General features: G+C 43.9%; 1 protein-coding gene across 1 annotated transcript in view; it reads right to left on the bottom strand.

Annotated features, from left to right (window-relative positions):
- Nucleotides 1–450: 450 nt before the first annotated feature.
- The window catches only part of FSHR (follicle stimulating hormone receptor), a 164,149-nt gene continuing 143,545 nt past the window's right edge, over nucleotides 451–21,054 (bottom strand). Inside the window, exons 7-10 of the mRNA XM_036069209.2 lie at nucleotides 18,645–18,713; nucleotides 18,459–18,533; nucleotides 6,297–6,482; nucleotides 451–1,884 (exon numbers count right to left, since the gene is read on the bottom strand). Of these exons, the coding sequence (XP_035925102.1) occupies nucleotides 660–1,884; nucleotides 6,297–6,482; nucleotides 18,459–18,533; nucleotides 18,645–18,713 (1,555 nt within the window). The 3' untranslated portion in view covers nucleotides 451–659. The remainder of the gene's footprint in view (nucleotides 1,885–6,296; nucleotides 6,483–18,458; nucleotides 18,534–18,644; nucleotides 18,714–21,054) is intronic.

The raw sequence follows: 21,054 nt of genomic DNA, 5'->3' as shown, positions 1-21,054 counted from the left end.
GAGCTGAATCGGCTGATTGGCAACAAAGTGTAAGAGTGACAAAATGGCTAGAGCTTCCCTTAATCTCTTTTCCCAAGAATCTTCCCTGTGGCCCACCCTGATGGGAAACACATAAGGGAATTCTGGGTAATGTAGTTCAGCCTATTCAAATTGACACATAACAAAGCCATCACATTAGGTACTCAGTAAAGATTTGTTAAATGAGTGAATGAACATTGTGTTGCTTCCCTTGGAAGTTCTCTGGAAACCAGAACGCCTAATCCTGGTTCTGCCTCTTACAAGCCAAGCCATTTGGAACATGTCACTTAATCCTTTGAGTCTTGGTTTACTTGTCTATACAACTCCAAGAATAATCCCTGTTTTGCCCATTTAATAGAACTTTTATAGGGATCAGTTGAGATGATCTGAACAAAAGCACTGTGAACATTGTAAAGAAAAGAACAAATGTGATGTAGTATTGTATCACTTTAATTATGAATGTTTTACTACTTGATCTTCCTAATCGATCATATGGAGTAATTGTTCCTGAGCAATTCACCTTCTAGGTGTGCCAGGAAGATTAAATAGGATGGAGTATATAGAAGTACTCTGCCGTAGCATATACTTCAAAGGTGAGACTTCAGTTACCATTCAACACGGAGATACTTGCACATAATGTATTAGTTCTGGGCTAAATGGCTTAGAGGGACAAGCATGTAATTGGCAACTCTGGGAGCTGGAGGGCAGTGGCCATTTCTCAGATGGGAGTTGTGGGCAGTGGATAAAGTTTCTGTCCTATAAGTCTGGGCTTGGATTTCATAGCAGCCAAACTTGCTCAGCAAAATGAAGAAATCCCTGCGGAAGTTCTTAGTGAAGATGGCATAGAGGAAGGGGTTGGCGCAGGAGTTGATGGGATAGAATAGGACCAGGAGGATCTTTGACTTGGACACAGTGATGAGGGGCACCTTGAGGGAGGCAGAGATGGCAAAGAAGGAGATAGGCGCCATGCAGAGGAAGTCCGTGAAGATGAGCATGGCCATGCGCTTGGCGATCTTGGTGTCACTAGAGGAGGACACGATATTGGGGTTTCTCACTGTGAGGTAGATGTGAGCGTAGCATCCACAGATGACCACAAAGGCCAGAACATTGAGCACAAGGAGGGACATAACATATAGCTGTGACAAGGGGCTGTCAATATCCATGGGCAGGCAGATGCTCACCTTCATGTAGCTGCTGATGCCAAAGATGGGAAAGAGGGCAACTGCAAAGGCAAAGATCCAGCCTAGCAGCATGACACCAGCAGCGTGGCGGAGCTGCACTTTGCATTCTAGCCGCATGGCATGGGTGATGGTATGCCATCTTTCCAGTGTTATGGCTGTCAGAGTGTAGACTGAGAGCTCACTGGCAAAGACTGTGAAAAAGCCAGCAGCATCACAGCCTGCTCCAGTTTGCCAGTCAATGGCGTAGTTGTGGTACTGGCTTTTGGTGTAGATATCAACTGATGCTATGAGCAGCAGGTAGATTCCAATGCAGAGATCGGCAAAGGCCAGGTTGCACATAAGGAACCGGGGGACTGTGAGTTTGTATTGGCTGGTGATCAGGATCATCAGCACTATGATATTCCCTGTGATGGCCAGGATGCTGATAAACCATATCAAGACTCTGAGAATATCATGCCCCATGATATCTTCACATGGATTGAATGCATCTGGCTTGGGGGAGCAAGTCACATCAACCACTTCATTGCATAAGTCATAGTCAAATTCACTGTACATCATGTCAAATCCTTTGGCATAACTGGATTCCTCATCTTCTGCCAAAGAGATTCTCTGACCCCTAGCCTGGGTCATATCCTCAACTTCTTGCCTTAAAATAGATTTGTTGCAAATTGGATGAAGCTCAGAGCTAGAAAAATATAAAAAGGAACAGAATCAACATCCTGGATCCAGAATGGGCAAATACATCACTGTTTTTGCACAGGGTAGAAATGATGGGGTTTCTTCCTGTTTTTTTTTTTTTTTTTTTTTTTTCCTCTTCTCACAGTCTGTCTGCCCTTGAGGCTAAGCTCAAGGGTTAATGGTGCTTACTGTAAATGAACAGAACAACTTGTATATATACAGTTGGATGGCCCACTGGGGAAACCATCTGGCCACAACCTGAATGTGGGAGGAAGGCGCCTGGGACTAGCTAAGCTTTGCTGTTAAGTGCAAATAATTTACAGACCTAATACCTACTCCACCCTTTGCCTTCCCCCTTTCTATTCAGCTCTCTGTTAATATGCCTGAGTGGGATATAATGCTATTCCTCTACTCTCTACTGTAGTTGCTGGAAGGTCTGGACTGTTTGCTGACTGAAATGAGAACTTAGTTGCTTCTTTTATCTACATAAAGCAGAGAAGCTCAGTCTGTGGTCAGTTGCCAGCCAGCACCTTTCCCTGGCTCTCTGCTGCTCAGGCTAGTGGGAGGTCTGTGATTTGCCTGAAATGTTACTGAGGGTCCTATTATTCTCTATCAGCTCACTTCCCAGGAGCCACAATAGGCCCCAGGTATATATTGGTCTGCAAGGTAAACCTGGCTCTCTCATATTAAGTAGTTATCTAGTGAGTGCTGGGAGAGCAAACATGGGTTGCAAGGAGGGGGGTTTCTAATCATTCTGAGATTATAACTTAGTCCCTGGGGAACTGGCTCTTCTTGGGCTCACTTTTTTGTCTTGGTTTAAGTCCAAATGTACAAGAGGCCTAGTCAACAAAATAGAAGTACTTTCAGAAGGGATTTGCATGGAAACCAGATGATAAATATCCTACCCATATGGGTGGATAGTGCATGTAGAGACAGGGGCTAATAGTTCTGTTTTGAAGCAAAGGCTTAAGTAAAGGAGATGTTTTACACCGGGTCTCTTTTTGGATGGAAAAAAATTTCACATGAACACATACACTTCCTCCCACTCTCTCTCCCTGAGAAGCAATCTCACAGCAATGTTAGTGACTTCATTTCTCTCAAACCCTAACATAATCTCATATGAGTAGGGAAGTAGGTATTAAACCCTTGAAAGAATCCCCCATAAGGAGAGAGAAGTTGGGGGAATAGAGGAGGTAAAGGTGGCATTTGATACTGAAGGAGGGGTCCTGGTTAAGTGTTCCAACATACTGACTGAACTTTTCCCTGTCAACATCTACGACAAAAGGCTATTAGGGAGAATGCTTTCCTTTCTTTTCTCCCCTCCGGGAAGTGAATTGAATTGCCAGGGAGTCATCGTCCCTTGGCCCAAGGACTCTTTTTTTTTTTTTTTTTTTTTCCCCACTTCTCTGGAGAATGTGTCCTCTTTCTTTTTAGAGACTGGTTGGGCTTCTCCCATCACTCACAGGTTGCATTAATGGAGCAAAACAGTAACATACATGTTAATTGAAAATGCCAGAGAATCTTTTGGTTTCATCAGAGATCTTACAAGAAAGGTGAGGGAAAGCTCAGAGATGGGCCCAGGGGGGACAAGAGAAGCACTAGAGTCCTTCATCTAACTTGTGATTCCTAAACCCTGTCATCGGATTAGCAGCAGCCCAATTCTAAGAACAGAAAGTAAGTAACCTGGTGCCTGCAGATGACCATTCCATTCACTGAAACAGATCTGACTTAACCATCTAGAGACAGTCTTCACTTCCTGGGGCTTATGTTGGCTTCTGTGAAGATTCTTACTGTGGATAATGCTACTAACTTATTTTAAATATTGATGCTTCCCTTTCCTGAAACAGAAATGACCCAACCACACGAGTGTAGAAAAGGTAAACAATGTATATCACTTATAATAGAAACAAAAATAGAAATGAAGGAAAATAGTCTTGCCTTTGTAGTACCTTAGCAAATAATAAACATCATAAAGAGTTGGGAATTCAGTTTAGGGTCATTTTAAAAAGTGGTATTCTTGGATCTTGATAAATCATTGAACAGGTTCTTGGGAAGTGTGTAACGGAGTGGCCTAGAGTCTGAGCTTTGGAAACAAAGCAGAGGGTTTGGATCTGACTCTGGTTGGTGTTGGTCAAGTTATTTACTGTCTCTGAGCCTCCGTTTCTGCCTCTGTGAGGAGGGAATAAAAATACTATTGCCTTTACGAGAGTTATATGAGATAAAGTTGCAAAGTATCACAGAGCCGGGCAGTGAGAACCGAGCCAATATGAGCAATACCAAGACAGATGACCACATGACTTCCTGAGTTCATGCTGGGGGCCAGGCCCCGTGTGAGCACTTAGATGTCTATGCCACAGTGCATCAGTTTAAAATCTAGTTGTGAAGAAAAGGCCTAAATAAAACTAACATCACAAAATGAGCAAAATAACATTACCAGCTGAGTGCAGAACTCTGACAAAGAGCTACATGGTTCAGGACAGATCAGGTGTGTAGTTAACAAGGTCTTTCGGTGATAGTCCAGGAGGGCCGTTGACAAAACCTCATGGTCACAAGGGCCTAACGTTTATATCTTGGGCATTGTTGTCAAATGAGGATTGGAAGAACAACTGTATCATACAGTTTTAAACTTGCATCTCGTTACTAAACCACACCTACTATGGTATACAATGAAATGCCACCATTAAAGAAAAAAAAACAACCCTGCAGTTATCTTATGAATAGCATACCTATTTTAATTTGTGTTCGTAAGTTTGTTAAATACAGAGACTAAATGCCCACTGCAATTTTTGTTACGCTGTTTTGGCACCTCTTGCTAGGAGAGGGGTGGGCCTCTCCTTTGCTCTACCAGACAGGCCCTAATGGTAAATTATAATAGGGACCTAGAAAGGGTGAGAGCCAGGGGGTCTGGGGGCAGTCCAGGAAGGCTTCAAGTCCCAGGACAATGTAAGACAGACCTAGAGATTTCCGGTTGAGAAGAACCCTGAAGCTGCATGTATGCCACCAGGGGATGGCAAGACCAGCGGAGTCTGAGCAGGACAGTTAGGTAACATATTCCTGTGGCGTGTTAGCACCGGGCCAGACAGCGGATAACATGCAGCTCTTACAGTGATCTTGACAGCCTTTGAGATTTCTGCTGAAGGGTATGAGTTCCAGGGTTTTGTTGGTAAATGTTATCTTTCTTGCCCCAGCTGGAATAATGCTTGTCTGGAATATAAAAGAGGCAAATCTTGTGCCTCAGCCCAAGCCCTTACACATTCTAGTCATCAGGAAGAAGTTCCCCGAGCCTTGGGCTAATGTGTGAGGAGTGTCCGATTCTGGAGAGTACCTCCCTGATGCATGGTATTTCTGAAAAGTAGCCCTTTTCCTGCAAATCCTTCTAATGGGTGTGAGTGGGGACTCCTAGTTACTTGGACAACATTTTAGATATATACCATGCTTTGTTTTATTTTTGCTTTATCTTGCTTTTGAGCAGGGGCTAAGTCTACATGGGCAGGTGAATGTGTGTTAAAGGTTGAACAATAGAGGAGACCGTACCATGCGGTGGAATGAGGACACAGGGAAGCTGTGTTAGTGCTGGGGTGCTGTACAAGAGTGTGCAAGGCATCATCTGAGTGTGAGTGCGTGGTGTGGATTGTGTCAGTGAGCTCGGGGAGGGTGCAGGCTTTGAGAACTCCTGATATCCAGTGCATTCTATATGCAATGGATCCTTTCAATGTCTGGAACTTTTATGTGCAATCTCCAAAATATTTCCTCTCTACTTTATCCAGATCCTCTGTATGATTTCCTCATCTTTTTTAACCAGTTGCCTCCTGGTTTTTATCTCTGTCTGGATTACCCTCTTTTTCTGGGCTTCTTCAAATTTGACCAACCTTGAAAGCCAAAGTGAACAGATGTCCCAATCTTTGTCTTCCCTATGAGGCGCTAACATCCAAAGATGGATTAGGGAGTCTTGGAGGGGTTGGGATGTATTGTGCATGTGTGCATCAGTCTCTGGTATGGCAGTTATCCTTCTCCCCTCGAGAGTTGACATGGCTGGTTTCTGGGACACATATAGGTGGCACAGTGTGGGACTGGAAGAATAAATCCATATTGGTACCAAGGAAAAAGGGAACAAATATTCATTAAGCATCAGCTATGAGTCAGGTGCTATATAGTTTGGAGTTTTTCATGTTACCTCGCTTAATATTTGGAAGGTGATCTACCATTGTATGTAGCCCTCTGTTGTGAGCCCATTCTCGAGAAAATTAGAAACGCTTCATAGTACTGAAGCTTTGATCTAGAATATGCCTAAGGGCTTTAACCTGGGAGGTCTTTTAAGTGGATTCTCGTCATGCTGCAAATATATAGAAGTTGTGGACCAAGTTCTGCGCTGGAGAAATGTCCAGGTGGGGCTCAAGGGTTGGACGTGGGAAGACTCACATTTGCCGTCTCCAGTTTGCAAAGGCGCAGCAGTGGCTAGGGTAGGTGAGGCTGGCCTCCATGAGAGCGACAAACGTATCCAGACTGGGAAGCTTTTTCAAGTTGTATGTTGACCTGGCCCTCAGCTTCTTCAGATTTTCTAAGCCATAGCTAGGTAGGGAATGGATCCTTGTTCTTGAAATGTCTCTAGAAGGATAAAACATAAATATAACATGATTATTATGGACCTAAAATTTTCTGCTTGGTTAGCAGGCAAAATGGCAGACACAGTAGGGATATTCTTACAGGGGTGAGGAGGGAGATGCCAGTAGATCACACCTCAGTCAGATCCGTGTACAGCTACTAGGACATTTGGTTTCCTGGAGCCCTGGCCCTTGTGTTTGCGTTAGGAGGACTTAGATAATAGGTTTCTCTGATTCCCAGATATACTCACATCCTGCCTGACCTGGGGCTTGACCTCAGCCATCTCCCCTTCTAGAATCTGTCTTGAAATGGACCCGTGTAAATGAGTGGATATCTAAGAGATTGAAGCCATTTCCTCCCCATTGTAAAGTCAGCTATAAAAATATCTGTGATGAGCTAGGGATGGAAACTGTGGCCCAATTTCAGAAAAGGGTAAGAAGAAACATACCATAAGGGGAAGAGGAGTCTGGTGGGCAGTAGAGGCACCCTCGGCACGAAGTCCAAGTGGCGACAGAGAGTGGTGGGCACAAGCACAGCCAGACTAGCCTGTCTATGTTCCCCGCCCTCTACCTATTAGCTCTGTGACCTTGGTAAAGTCATGTCATTTCTCCATGTCTGTTTCCTCAGCCATACAATAGGAATGGTAATAATCCTAGCTCCTTCAGAGGGTTGTTGTGACAATTAAATGAGTTAAAAGTACACAGGAAACTTCCTGGCTAATAGACAGCACTTAATGACTGGTAGCTATTCTTATAAACATCTCTGTCTGTCTGTCTCTCTGTATCTCTGTCTCTGCCTCTCTGTCTCGAGTACACAGTTGTCCTTGCTTTGTAGGAGTCTCTATCAGGGCAAATCAGCGGGGATCTATGGAAGCCCCCAGAAATGGACCATCTGGACCATCTAATCAGGTCTGTGTCCCTGGAGGGCTCTGAATCCCATCCTCTCTGGCATCTGCATCAGTGACATTAGGTGCTTAGCTGGCAGCTTGGTTGGCAGCTGCAACTCTCAAAACAACCAAGACCAGCTGGTGTGAGCAAGGAACTTTCAATAGTACCAGCTTAGACCTGTTGGGGCCAGCAAGTTGGACATGAAGGAGTGCTTCTGATGGGGGTTGTAGCAAGTGATGACCGGGATGGACTCATCTCAGCACACTTGGATATATGTGGGGAAGGAGATTCTTCTAATGTCTGCATTTCCTCTAAGTCAAAGCGGTGGGTACTCAGAGCAATGAAACTTGGGGGTATGAAAATATATTTGCTACCCCATATGTTCTCACAGTCTGGTGAAAATTATATTCTCAAAACTTTGTTGTCATTGCATCATTCATTTGCTTTCTCAAAAATTCTTAATGCTTCGTTTTGTCCAATGAAACCCACCCCAACTGCTTCTCTCTTTGTCATCTCTCTTTCCCAAACTTAAAATAGTGACATCATTTATTGATAACTATTTCCTCATAATCCAATCCAGTTTCTTCCTAACCCCAAGAGAAACAATACTCAACAAGGTTGTCTCTTCATTCTAAGCTTCTCCATTTCTCAGTTATATTTCACGTGTAAAACATTCCTCCTTTCTGAGACTTTTTCATGGCATCACATTCTCTTTAATTTTTTCCGACATCTTCTTTAACTTGTGATTTTGTTACTCTTTCTCCTCTATCTTTACTTTAAATATTGGAGTTTCTCCAACCTCAGGTACCCTTCTGACTGTAAATAACCTTCCAGGTGATCTTACCACTTCTTTGGTTTCAGATACCAGGGATATGCTAATGGCTTCTGAATGTAAATCCCAGCTCAGATCCTACTTCTGCACCTCAGGTCCAGATAATCAATTGTCTGTCAGACCCCACCATTTGGATCACTTTCAAGTATTAAAACTAAATTTACCACCTTCCATGTAAATGTGTTCCTCCTTTTGTTTTTTCCCATCTCAGCAAATGACTCCTCCATTTCCCCCTGTTGTTCAGGATGGAAACTGGAAGTCTTCCTTGACTCCTCCCTCTGCCTCACTTGGACATTGGGTTTTTTGTCTTCTAAGGCCCAACTTTATGTCTGTTTCAAATCAGTCCACTTCTCTGCCACTGCTTTAGTTTAGGTTACCTAGACAAAGGCAGTAATCTCATAACTGTTCTTCTTGTGACCATGGCATTTGTCAGGGTTCTCCAGAGAAATAGAACCCATGGGATATAAAGAGATAAATAGGAAGAGATTTATTATGGGAATCACCTCATGGGATTATGGAGGTTGAGAAATCCTGTGACATGCCATCTGTAAGCTGGAGAATTAGCAAAGCTGGTGGTATAATTCAGTCCAAGTCCAAAAACCTGTGAACAGGGAGGCCACTGGTCTAAGTCCCAGAGGCCGAAGGCCTGAGAACCTGGAGCTCCGATGTCTGATGCCCAGAGAAAATGAATATTCCAACTCCAGAAGAAAGCAAGCACATTTGTCTTTTCTTTGCCTTTTTGTTCTTTTTGGGCCCTCAATTGATTGAATGATGCCCACCCACATTGGGGAGGGTGATCTTCCTTACTTGGTCTCCTGATTCAAATGCTAATTTCCTCTGGAAATAGTCTCATAGGTAGACCCAGAAGTGTTTTACCAGCTATTTGGGCATCCCACGGCCCGGTCAAGTTGACAAATAAAATTAACCGTCACAACCATCTCTGTCTCTCTCTCTGTCCCTCTTCCCACCTCTCCAATGCAATCTTTACACTGCAGATGGGTATTTTTACAAAAATATCACCCAATTAGATTGTGGCTTCCTGCTTAAAACTCTGTAATGATTCCCCATGTACTTTGAAGTACAAAGCATTGGATGCGATGTGTGGGTCATTTGCCTGGTGTCTCTAACATCCATTCTGTGCCCTCCTCTATGCTCTGGTTTGTATTTCAGAAGGGATGGCCTCTGCAGGTTCCATTTCGCAGATACCCCCTTCTCAATCAGCTTTGCTGGGTTCAGCAAATGAAGCTGGTGGGAGATTGGAGGCTAAGAGGAGGGGTAAAAGTTAAGGCATTTCTCATCCATCCTCTGCCTCAGGCAACAGTTCCTCTATGACTTCAACCGTCGTTAGATCTGCTGAGGATCCAGCTTCTACTCACTTGCTCCTCAGGTCCTACCTTCAGTAGTGGTTACCTACCAATGCTAATCCCTGGACTGCTTATCCTCTGCTTGATATTTAGGCAGATGTACGTTGTGGAGCTAATGAATACCTTTATGTAATACCTATGTATATTTCACTTAGTCCCTTCCTTCTTAGTGCTGACAAATTTGGTAAACTTGGCATCTGTCATTCAGATACTCTGTATGCTTTCTGATTTTTTTTTTTTTTTTGCTTGTTCTATCACTACTCAGAGAAGTGCATTAAAATCTCCAACTATGATTTTGGATTTGTATACTACTACTTTTAGTTTTGCCAGTTTTTGCTTTATATATTTATATATAAATAAAATATTTATATATATATTTTGCTTTATATATTTTTGAAAATATTTTAAGTACATACAATTTGCTTCGTATCTAGTAATATTTGTCTCCTAATGCTTTGGATGTTTCTTCTTCACTGGTTCCTCCCTGACCGCCAACTGTTGGAGTACCCACGGTCTCACAGCCTAGACTTCTTTCCTCTATTTTCCCTTAATCTGTAGGCTTACTCATCCAGTCTTACAGCTTAAACACCATTTATATGTTGATGGATCACCTATATTTATCTCTAGATGACTCTTCTCTCCCAAACTGCAGGCTCTTAAATTCAGCTGCCTCCTTAAAATCTCTACTTGGATGTCTAATGGGAGAGCCAAACCTTGGGTATTAAAAATTGAGCTCCTGATTGTCCCCCAAACATGCTCCACTTGTGGCCTCTCCAGTTGTTAATGCAAGAACTTGAAAGGCATGCTTGGCTCCTCTTTCACACCCCATATGCAAACCCTCAGCAGAACATCTTGGCTTTACTTTTCAGATATGTCTGGAATGAGCCACTTCTCACAACATTCATTGCTATCACCATAGGGTGAAAGTTCTGGTGTTCCAAGGTGTCTTTTCTGGTTATCTCCAAAGTAGTAGGATTCTTCAGAGCTGGGGTCCCTGAAAATAAGAATCTGATCCATGAATCTTTGTCCCTGTGCTAAGTCTTGACTCTCCACTGCTCAGTCATCCAGCTGCTCTGGCCTGCTCTCCACTTACACTTCCCATTGTTCCGGAGCTTCTCAACATCCTTCTCTGCCCTAGAAAATCTTTTCTAGTTTCTGTCTTCACACCATTGCTCCACTGACCAGTTCTGCTATTGACACTTGCTCTGGTCTCCATGTCCAAGTTCTTCTTTCGTCTGGATTTTCTCCCCCCTCAAATGTGAAAGAAAGCAAAGCCTGCCCATTTTGTCTAAAACAATTCAGGGCTCCATCTGAGGAATGAGATGAAGGCATAAAAAAAAAGTCCTTAGGAACAATTGAAACCAGGGCAATCATTACCTACCATGAACATTTTTCATATTTTTAAAAGCAAGCAATATAAAACAGAGGACTATTTTTTCTTAGTTATGTTCCCCCCTTGAGTTCAGAATATATAAAAACACATTAAGCGAAGATTTCTAAAAATAAACAAATTTTTATATTCCGTGCAGTGCTATGCTCTTGTCTCATATACTGTGGTAGATTAAAGAGGACTGCAAATTTTTTACACTTTTCCCATACAGGGTCTACTTGCCCTTCCCTTGAGTTCAGGCTGTACTGTGATGCCTTTGGACTATAATGATGAAAGTGTTGCTTTACCAGCTCTGGACCTTGACTTTAAGAGAGCTGACAGCTTCTATATTGGTCTCACAGAGCCCTAGCTGCTATGAAAGAACTCTGAATGCCCTGAGACCGCCATGCTGGGAAAAATCTAAGCTGTGTGTAGAGGTCCTGGAGAATGAGACGCTGTGTGTGTGTGTGTGTGTGTGTGTGTGTGTGTGTGTGTGTGTGTGTGTGTAGGGAGGGAGGGGGAGAGAGGGAGAGAGAGAGAGGAGAGAGAGGGAGAAATAATGAGCACCGATACACAAGGCATGCGAGTGAAAGGGACCGCTTGGACATAGATCACCCCAGCCACCTGAGCTGATATCACATGGATCAGAGACAAGCCACCCACATATCTGAAACACATGGTTATGAGCAAAATGGAATGATTGTTTTGAGCCACTAAGTTTTAGGATAGTTTTATGCCATAATAGAGATCCCAAACTCTCACCGAAGTCTCTCTGATTCTGTTGTCTCCATCATTTTTAACAGTTGTAGAGATGTTTTTCCTTGAAAGCCATTACGAGTGCAGTAGTATTATATTCTGTACATTTTATGCCTTTCTCACCACTTACTGGCTTTTGTTTTATATACTAGCTCCTTGTATTTGCATTTTCTCTCTCCTTGATGGTGGAGGGCTCCTTGCATTCTCAGCAGTGCCTTTCACATAGTAAGCCCCCAGAAAATTGTTGCTTTGTTTGAAGAGACTCCGGGGAGTGACACTGAACAAGGATATGGGAGAGGAAGAGCTAGGTCACCCCGGCCACCTATGATGTCCCCTGACTTCTGGCAGTTTCAAAGAATCTCCCACCTTGTGTTATCTCTTCTATTGTTTCATACTGCTTGACTTTTCATGTATCTTTGTTTTGTCTGCTCAGATTTCAGATGTTTTGAGAGCTTGGATTATTAACATACTTTTGTGTTGTACATTGTATTGAGCACAGGGCTGGGCTCAGTAGATAGTCCTCTGATGAGCAGAAATGCCTCATTATTAGCATCAGAGTACAGATGAGAGGCTGGAGCAAGTCTTCCAGGAGAGCCATTCTAAAGGGAGAAACTGCAAGGCAGACTGAGAGAGGAAATCTGGATTTCAAGGTTGCTCAACAAAATGGTGCTTCTGCAGCAGGCGATTCCATGTGACTCAGAGTATCAAAGGCACCAAGGAAGGGAGCAACCTTGTGCGAAGTTTACAAGGAGATAGACAGGTATGAGAGAAGCAGCAGAATAATGTGTTGGGTGGATTGACCTGAATGCAGTCCAATGCCTAGGTGTTAGATTGGGATGTTTTGGTGTCTTTCTGCCTGCTCAGTGTTCCGGAGCTAGCTTGTATTGCAGATTCCTCCTTATCACAGGTACAAAATACATGAGCTGTTGTCATTAGCCCTAGGTGGTTTTGCACTATGAGGCTAAGGCATCTTGTCAGAGTCCTGGGATCCAGATCTTCTGCTGGTGGATGTTGAAAGAGGGGAGTGGTGGGTAGGAGAGGGATGTAGAGTCACTTACAGTTCAGTAAAACCAGTCTTTAGCAAAGTGATTCTGGGGTGATAGGGAAATAAAAGTCTTTATAGCAGGGTTGACTTACAGCTTGCTGGATACTTGTTGGAGTGGAGTAAACGTGGGACTTACCAAGACTTCCAAGTTTTGGATTGGCAGAAAAATGTTTCTCTGTTATCTCCATGGATTAAGAAAAATCAATAGAAATACCATCAGGGACAAAGATAAGTGGATAGTGTTGAGTGTGGTTGAGACTGAACTACAAATATTCCCACTTTTGCTCTCTGTTCCCCTAAAACTCTTTCTCTCTCTTTTCCCTGGCTACAATCTTTCTTCATGGACTGGAAGTCTAATGTTCGATTTAAATTTCTCTGTAAAAACACTTTCCATGCTTAGGATGCAGATGTCTGGCGGGGGGTGGGGGATGGGAGGGTAACAAAATAAGACCTTATCAGTTACTCACATCTTCATGGAAGTGGATTATTATGACTATTGGCTAAAGGTGGGCTTGGAGAGAGGCCCAGAACACAAAGCATGGCAAGTGAGGGGTTTTCAGAATGGTTATTCTGGCCAACCATATTTTGAGGAATAAAGGAATGAGATTAGATCTCTGAGCCTCGAAAGCCAGGTAGAGGAGTCCAGAATTTATAATGAGCAGACTAACAACTCACTGAAAGCTGTGTTTTTGTAGGATTAGTCTTGAGAACCCTGAGCCTGGCACGTAGTAGGTGCCCATAAATCCGTGTTAAGTGCATTGGAAGGAGAAAGGACTGAAGGTAGGAAGGGAATGAAGTGACTGTTGCAGGAAGTCAGGCGTAAGCGCTCTCTTCCCCACACACTGTCACTTCATCTGTTAAAGTCACTGTATCACATGACAAAGATTTATTGGACATCTGCTCTGTTACTATAGCCTCCTGAGGAAAATTTCTGCAGAGCATATTGTTCTGGACAGTAACATTTGTCCCTCGACCAGAATGAGATACTTTAGGGCAGACATTGTTTATTTTTAAATCTCTCCATCCCTTACACCTGGCAGAGTACCGGATGCACAGTAGGTGCTCAATCAACATTTACTAAATGTAGGACATGTATGAGCCAATATGCTCAGGGAATAGCTGAGAAGGTTTATCACTGATGTGGTTCCTCGGGCTGGTGGGCTGGACAAGGGGGGGAGGGCTAGTCGTGGGCTGGTGTTTTTAATCCTTGTCTTTCAGGCTGGTCTAATGACTGCAGTCTTTCTTTTTTTAAGATATCACTTTGGTTAACATTTCAGCACATGCTATATTTGGCAGTGACTGGTTTTGAGAATTTAAATCCTGAAAAGTACTAACAGGAGACATAATGGGATGATGGCTGGCGCTTAAGAGATTTGGTAATCCTAAATTGTTCAACATTGTTAGAATTCCTGATTCTGAGACACAGAATGAAAAGGGAGACAGCTGTCAGTAATAAGGCACTGAGTCAGGAGAGGCAGGAGTTAAATTGCACTCTGCCCCATTTAATAAAGTGTGTTATAGCCAGTGCCACAAATTTGATTTGAACAATTTCTATTTTTCCAGCAAAGATGTTATTACAGGTCAATCATTTCCATAAGTGAGAGCACATTTCTGGTGTATACTACACTGACAGATGGCTAGAAGACCTCTCTTTCATGATCCCAGGCGGAATAAAAAGGCAATTTACTATCTATAGGACTGTGGGTACACTGGTAATGGAAGAGAATCATTCTTATACAAATAACTCAGTGTTTGAATCTGAACTATCAAATGAATCTGAGCTATAGCCAAATCAATTTGATAAACCATCAGAATATGATTGTACTGGCTCCAGCCTGCAAAGGCAATGCATTAAATGTTCCCCACAGGAAACAGTTTCCCAAGGAAACAGCAATTGCTTGATTGCTTAAAACAAACACACACACACACACACACACACACACACACACACACACGCCCCACGCCCCACGCCCCAAACTTGAGTGAGTTTAGAATATCAGGTGAAAACTGAGATGGCCACTGATGATCAAGGTCAAGACTCTGGAGGGGGAAATAGAGATGCTAGGCTTCTCCTCTGAAACTCAGAGGAGCGTGCGTATGTGCCCCTGGCTTTCTCTACATCTGTTTCTTTTTGCAGTGGAACATCTCACCATTGCACCCTTAGGTGTTGAGAGGTTCCCTGTTTTTCACTCAACTATAAATTTTTGCCTTCAGTAAAGGAGTACCATTGGTTTGGGTGCCCTTCCCTTCACTCTCTTGGAATCCTTTGCATGCATCTACTGGGGACAAAGGACTAAGCCTGTTGGGGAGGAAGATTCACGGCAGTTAGCTTGTGGAGGAGCTACCCTGGAGACAGGGCGAAGCTTCCCTATTCCCAGCATTGGTTCTAGTGCAGTGATCCTCGGTGTGCTTTCTGGACCCGCAACAGCAGCTTCACTGGGCAAGTTATTGAGATGGAGCTTCTTAGGCCCATTCCTGACCTGATGAGTCCGGCTCTGGGGGTGGGGACCTGCATTCCAGGGTTTTACAAGCATGCCTGGTGATTGTGATGCATGATCAAACTTGGAACCACTCCCAGCTGAGCTGCTAGTAGCTGAGCTCTCCTCTGGAAATGCCTTCTCCTGACTTAGCCACGATTTGCCTCCTCCCCATGGACAGCCTGCATCACGTGATTGTTGATGAAGAGGACTGGCTCCTTGCCTTAATTCAGTGAAACTTTGAAGGGCCATCTTAATTACACAGCTCCCATGGGATTAGATGAGGCTTCTGTTGCAAATGCATTGCAGTTTGACTTCCCTCTTAGCCTGATTCTACTCCCAGCAAGTACTTCCCACATACCCTGATAGCACTCCCCAGTCAACCTCCTGCATGCACACATCCATATCACAGGCTTATTTGGGGGAATGGGAATCTGACCCAATGCACAATCAAAGCCCTAGCCCGAGCATCTACTCTGCAAAAGCAGTCTGAACAGAGTGCACCTCTCCTACTCATCAACCTGTTAGCACCTGGGGTGGGCTCGTTCTCTGCACACACCTCAGCAAGCAGCTCTCAGGCCAGGGTTTGGCTGGGGTTGGCACATCAGGTTGTAGGAGTGAGAAATGGCATAGGCCATAGAATCCTAGTTGAGCAAGCAGAGATTGGAAGGACCTCTGCAGACTAACCTGAAAGCCCCAGTAAGGGAGGCTCGATGTTGAAGTGATCAATCCTCTTGCCCCTAAGGGGAGGAGAAGGAGACTAGCAGTTATAGGCTGGGCTGTTGGCCAGGACTTGCACATATATCCTCATGCATTGCGATGAAAGGATGTGGGAGTGTATTATCACCCTCTACCCTTTTAAGTCATGGCAAGTGCTTGATAATTCCTTTGGATTTTCTGTAAATGTTACTCACTTCATTCTGGCCAGATCCGTTCCTGTGGTAAAAGGGTCGAAAAATGCACCTGTAACTTGAGGACCCTGTGGAGCTGCTTGTGATGGTGACATCCCACTTCCTGATGGCATACGTGGCAGGACTGGCTGAGGGATTCATGTCCATGTTCTCCATTAGATGCTCAGATGAGACACATGGCACGGTGCCTCAGCCTGGGGCCTGATGATGCACCTGTAGGAGATGTGCTTCTGTGTGGTCTGTGCTTATCATTTACTGGTGTTCTTAGGCTGGGAGTCTGGTGCTTACAAATATTTTCACCCTCTGTTGTTGTTCACAGCCAACTGTATAACTTTTAGTTGTTTGATTAGACGTATTTATATGCTTTAGACAACATGATATGGTGGGAATACATGGAATGTAAGGCAGAAGACCTAGTTTCTGGTTCAAGCTCTGCCACTTATGGTGGCAGTCTGATGTTCAGCAGGTCACTTTAAATTTCTGGTTTTGGTTGCCTGGATAATGAGCTGGTTGAGGATCCAGTCCAACTCGAATGTTGGCGGTAGCGGAGTGGTTAAGGAGCTATGATTTAATAGTATACCCAGTACAAGTAACATATGGAAACCTATCCCACCACAGACACATTCTGCCGTAACAGATAGAGGTGCTTTAGGAATATTCAAAATCCCTAGGACTTTCAGGTAAGGGAAATTGACAAACTGCTCTTGGGGCGGTCAGAGACATCAACAGCACTGTCTCTGTTTGTCTCCCAAGTCCTTGAAGAGGAGGAAACATTAAGCATTACAAGTTCTAAGTACTTGGTATATTAGAGCACATGGACCATATGCCTGGCACTCTTATGTTTGGCAACTACCTGGTACTTCCTAGCACACATTGTGACCTGCTATTTTAGGGTGTATATTTAGTTATTGTCTGACTCTCAGGAGAATATAAGCTTTCCGTGAGGAGATGGAGGCTTAGGGAGGCGAAGGAATGGTTAAATCAAGGTCGTCTGCTCTGGCCTCTCTGCTTTAATCATACTGACACTTCCTTCTTTTGCATATATTGCCCATCTCAAGGCAGGCATACTAAAATAACCGTTGAACTTTTCAAAGAGGCAGAATCCTGTATATGGGTCAAACACACGCTCTATTGTCAATAATAACCATTTGTGGAGTTTCTGCTCTACCATACATGGTCTAATGCTAGAGATACGCTAGGTTCCAACCTGCAGGAGAATATAAGCTTTTGAGTGAAAAGGAAAGTTATGTTGACAGATGGGAGGGAAGGAGAGACGTAACCACACGTGGGAGCCTATATTAATTGCCAAACACGAGGTGCAGTCTAGTGGCTCTCAATGCCAAAATTGACCTTGGGCAGGCCATAGAAGGATCATCTAGTAAAACTTGAGATTTTTTCCCGTATGTTTATTTCGGTGCTCACTATTTCTTCTTACATCTGACTTCTTCCTTCTTGGTCCCTTCCTTCCTGCAGTACATTTCATCAGTAGATGGGGTAGGTCTTGCTGAGAGCCCAGGAAAACAGTTTTTAAAAGCTCTTGGAGATTGGGGTCCCTGCCACCGTGACGGCTGTAGAAGTCACAGGAGGAAGAATTCACTATTGGCTGAGGTGGCCAGGGAAGGGGTGGCAGCTGGCCTGACCCTAGTGGAAAGTCAGGGGCCCATGAGAAGAGAAATGGGGATGGTTCCTCGTGGAGGGAGAGATGGAGACGAGGAAGCAAGCACCGGGAGGAGGGGTGCTGCTGCAGGGCTGTGGGGCACTGAATGGAGCCCAAGAGATCTGAATCGAGGCAAAGAGGATCTAAAAATAAGTGTGTGGGGGGATCTCTCAGGGAAAGATACTCCTGGACATTGAAGGTGAGGAAGGAGACCTGTGCTTTCCCTTCCAGGGAAGAAATGTATGGCAGAGGAGTTAAGAACCTGCGCTGAGTCAGACCAGTTTGGTGTTAAATACATGCTCCAAAATTTGCATGACTTGGGATGAGTTAGTTAACACCTCCATGGAAGCCAGTTTTTCCTTCTCTAAAATGGGAACAACAGATCCTACCACAGAGGTTTTATGAGGATTAAATTCGAAAACTCATTTTAAGCTTTTAAAACACTGTCTGGGGCTTGGTAAGTGCTCATTAAATAATAGTTGCTGTTACTGTTGCTGTTACACTATTGAAAGTCAGGACGTAGATCAGCCCGAAATTGTCCCTGGAAGTCTTTGTAGATGACAGATAAAAACTGACCTTCATTGCCAACCCTATATGGGAAACCTCTCTGAATTGGAGAAAGTTGACTCCTAACTTGTACATGTTGATCTCTAGCACATGGAAACAGGGGAAGCTACTTACAGAATGACTGGTCCAGAGGCTCCGTGGAAAACATCATTAGGCAATTCTTCCAAATTATTGTTATCACTTAGATTCCTGGGGATGGAGTTCAGCAGAGAAGAAGGGAAACACAAAGCCACATAAATATCACTGTTGTAAGAGCCATTTCCCTCTAAATGGCCTGGAAGAATAGTCAGGGCTACTTACAGCTCATCTAGTTGGGTTCCATTGAATGCGCAGCTGTGTATTTCTTGAATGCCGTTCTTATTCAGCCATCTGAAATAAAAGGCCCATTAAAAAACCAATAATGTCAGATGCAAACAATGCAGGGGTTTCATAATTGGAAGCACTGGGGCAAGGTCAGACATTGCAGGTTGTTGGCATAAATAAAATGCCACCCGTAAGGCTCAGGGACAAGAGTGGGAGGGAGGCTGATTTATCACTGTATGACCTCATGTGATGTTTGAAGTTTGCGTTATGTGCATGTATTACCTTCCAGAGGGGAAAAAAATTTTGAAAAGGCACACTTAGGCTTACCACCTGGATCCTGTATGGTCTTCACGCACATCATTAGTGTGCAGAGATGGTGCCATGGGGGGATAAGACAAAGGTGTTTCCCATCCTGAAGGACCGAAATCATGCAATTATTGGACAAGTGTTTATAAGACAACATTTTGTATCCGCTTTCTCTAAGGCCTTAAGCCTCTCACCCATGCTCACCCATAGCAGCAGGCCTGGCTGTCATCAAAAAGTGATCTAATTAAGCTATCAGACAACCTGAACATCTCCTGTGACCCACAGGGACCTGGTTATTGGAGGTTTGTGGAGGTGGCTCTGGGTTAAGCCAGAAAGGAAGAGAAATCAATTACAGAGACTGTGGGCTGTGGCAGGGCGCAGTAGTGTGAGTGGGAACAGGAGGGGCCTCTGCGGCTGATGGGGGCTGGATGTGGAACAGTCAGCCTGATTGTGCAAAGGACAGCGAGCAGGTTAGGGGAGACCAAGGACACCTTGGGCCGACAGCTCTGCACTGCTGTGCTCCTGGATGGGCCTGAAAACAAAAACAAAATCCAAGGTCGGGAGAGCTTAGCCTGAAGAGCCTTTGACTACCTGCTCTTGATTTGCTGTCAGATCCTTTTCCTTGTCAGGCTCAGTGGGTTTACAAATAACAGTGTTTGAAAAGCTGACCCCGAGAGGCTCCTGCATATTCTGGACTTTTATTTTCCGGCTTGCAGTGGGTAGCTAGAAACACTTACAATCACAGGACAGCAACCGTATGTTTTTTTTCCTTCCTCCTGAAAACCAGTTTACATAAAAAAATCCAGACAGGAGCAAGGTAAATCTTTTTAAACCTCAGCAACCATTTGGTGGGTTCTGATGGCCAAAGAGTGGCTGTGTACCCCCGCATCCCACCTGCCTTGCAACTCCCTGGCTGGACCCCAGCTATCTAGCCTGCTCACGTCTTTGTCAGCCTGTCCCTGGTAGTGAATTGCGGCGACAGCTGCCCCTAACCTGTGGGATGTAGTTCCCTGGGATTTTCAGTCCACCACAGGGATCAGCAAACTTTCTCTGTAAAGGGCCAGGCAGGACATTTTAGGTTTTGTGGGCCAAGAGACAAAATGGAGAATACTACATAGGTATTTTATATAGGTATGTACTAAACAACGTTGACAAAGGTTTTGACCAAACTTATAATAATAGAGTACTTTTTTTTTTTTTTAAATAGAGGTCTATTGAAAAGCATGGATTTTTTTTTTTCTTCTGGGCAGGGTACCATCTTGCTTAATTTAGGTTAGTGTCAGTGTTCCCTGTCATCAAAATGTTCACTTGTATAAACCAGTACTAGTTCATGGGCTGGATTTGGCTGACCCTTCCCCTAACACAAAGGGGTATGTAAATCCAGGTGGGCTCCACCTATGTTTCTGTAGACTAGATTTTTCTGTACATAAATTTCCTGCAAATAGATCTTGCTATGATTAAATAATATATAGATGGATTTAAAAGAATTACTGTATTTGAAGTAGCCTTTTGTCTTTATGGATTTTTCTCAGTCAACAGATACCATCATATGGGGAGGGGGTGGAAGTTTTTGATGTCAGTGATGGATCATTACACATACAAAAAAAGTGATGTCCAGAACTCTGGCCCTGGGCTTTACATTAGGCTGTAACACTCAAACTACTAACAAAGAGAAGCTGACATTGATTATGTATACCCTTAGTCTCTTAAGAGATACAGTGCTGGTTTGAAAACCTGATGATGACGACGATGACGACAATGACCACAATGACAAGGACAACCTGGGCAAAGCATCATCTAAAGAATAACTGGATCATGGTTTTCTTTGATCTTTATGTGTTTGTGGCCTCAGTAGAGGCTCAGGAGGCTCCAGAAGCAGAATCTGCTCACAGCCTAAAGAGTGAGGGGACTGGGGGGACCTGGCCTATTAAAGCTCACTGAGGCAGGCAAGTGAGATGGAAGCAATTGAGGAAAGGAGGAAATGCACATGGAGTGAGCCTCTCCTATGGCTGGGACATGGTGGGAGCTGATACACATGGAAGCTCATTTTATTTTTTTTCTGAATTGAGGCCATTCTTTTGGTCAGTCATAGCTCGATGTT

This window comes from Halichoerus grypus, chromosome 10 (assembly GCF_964656455.1).
Source record: "Halichoerus grypus chromosome 10, mHalGry1.hap1.1, whole genome shotgun sequence".
In the NCBI taxonomy this organism is placed as follows: Eukaryota; Metazoa; Chordata; class Mammalia; order Carnivora; family Phocidae; genus Halichoerus; species Halichoerus grypus.
Note: the sequence above shows the minus strand (reverse complement) of the source record. Positions and strands in the feature narration are given on the sequence as shown.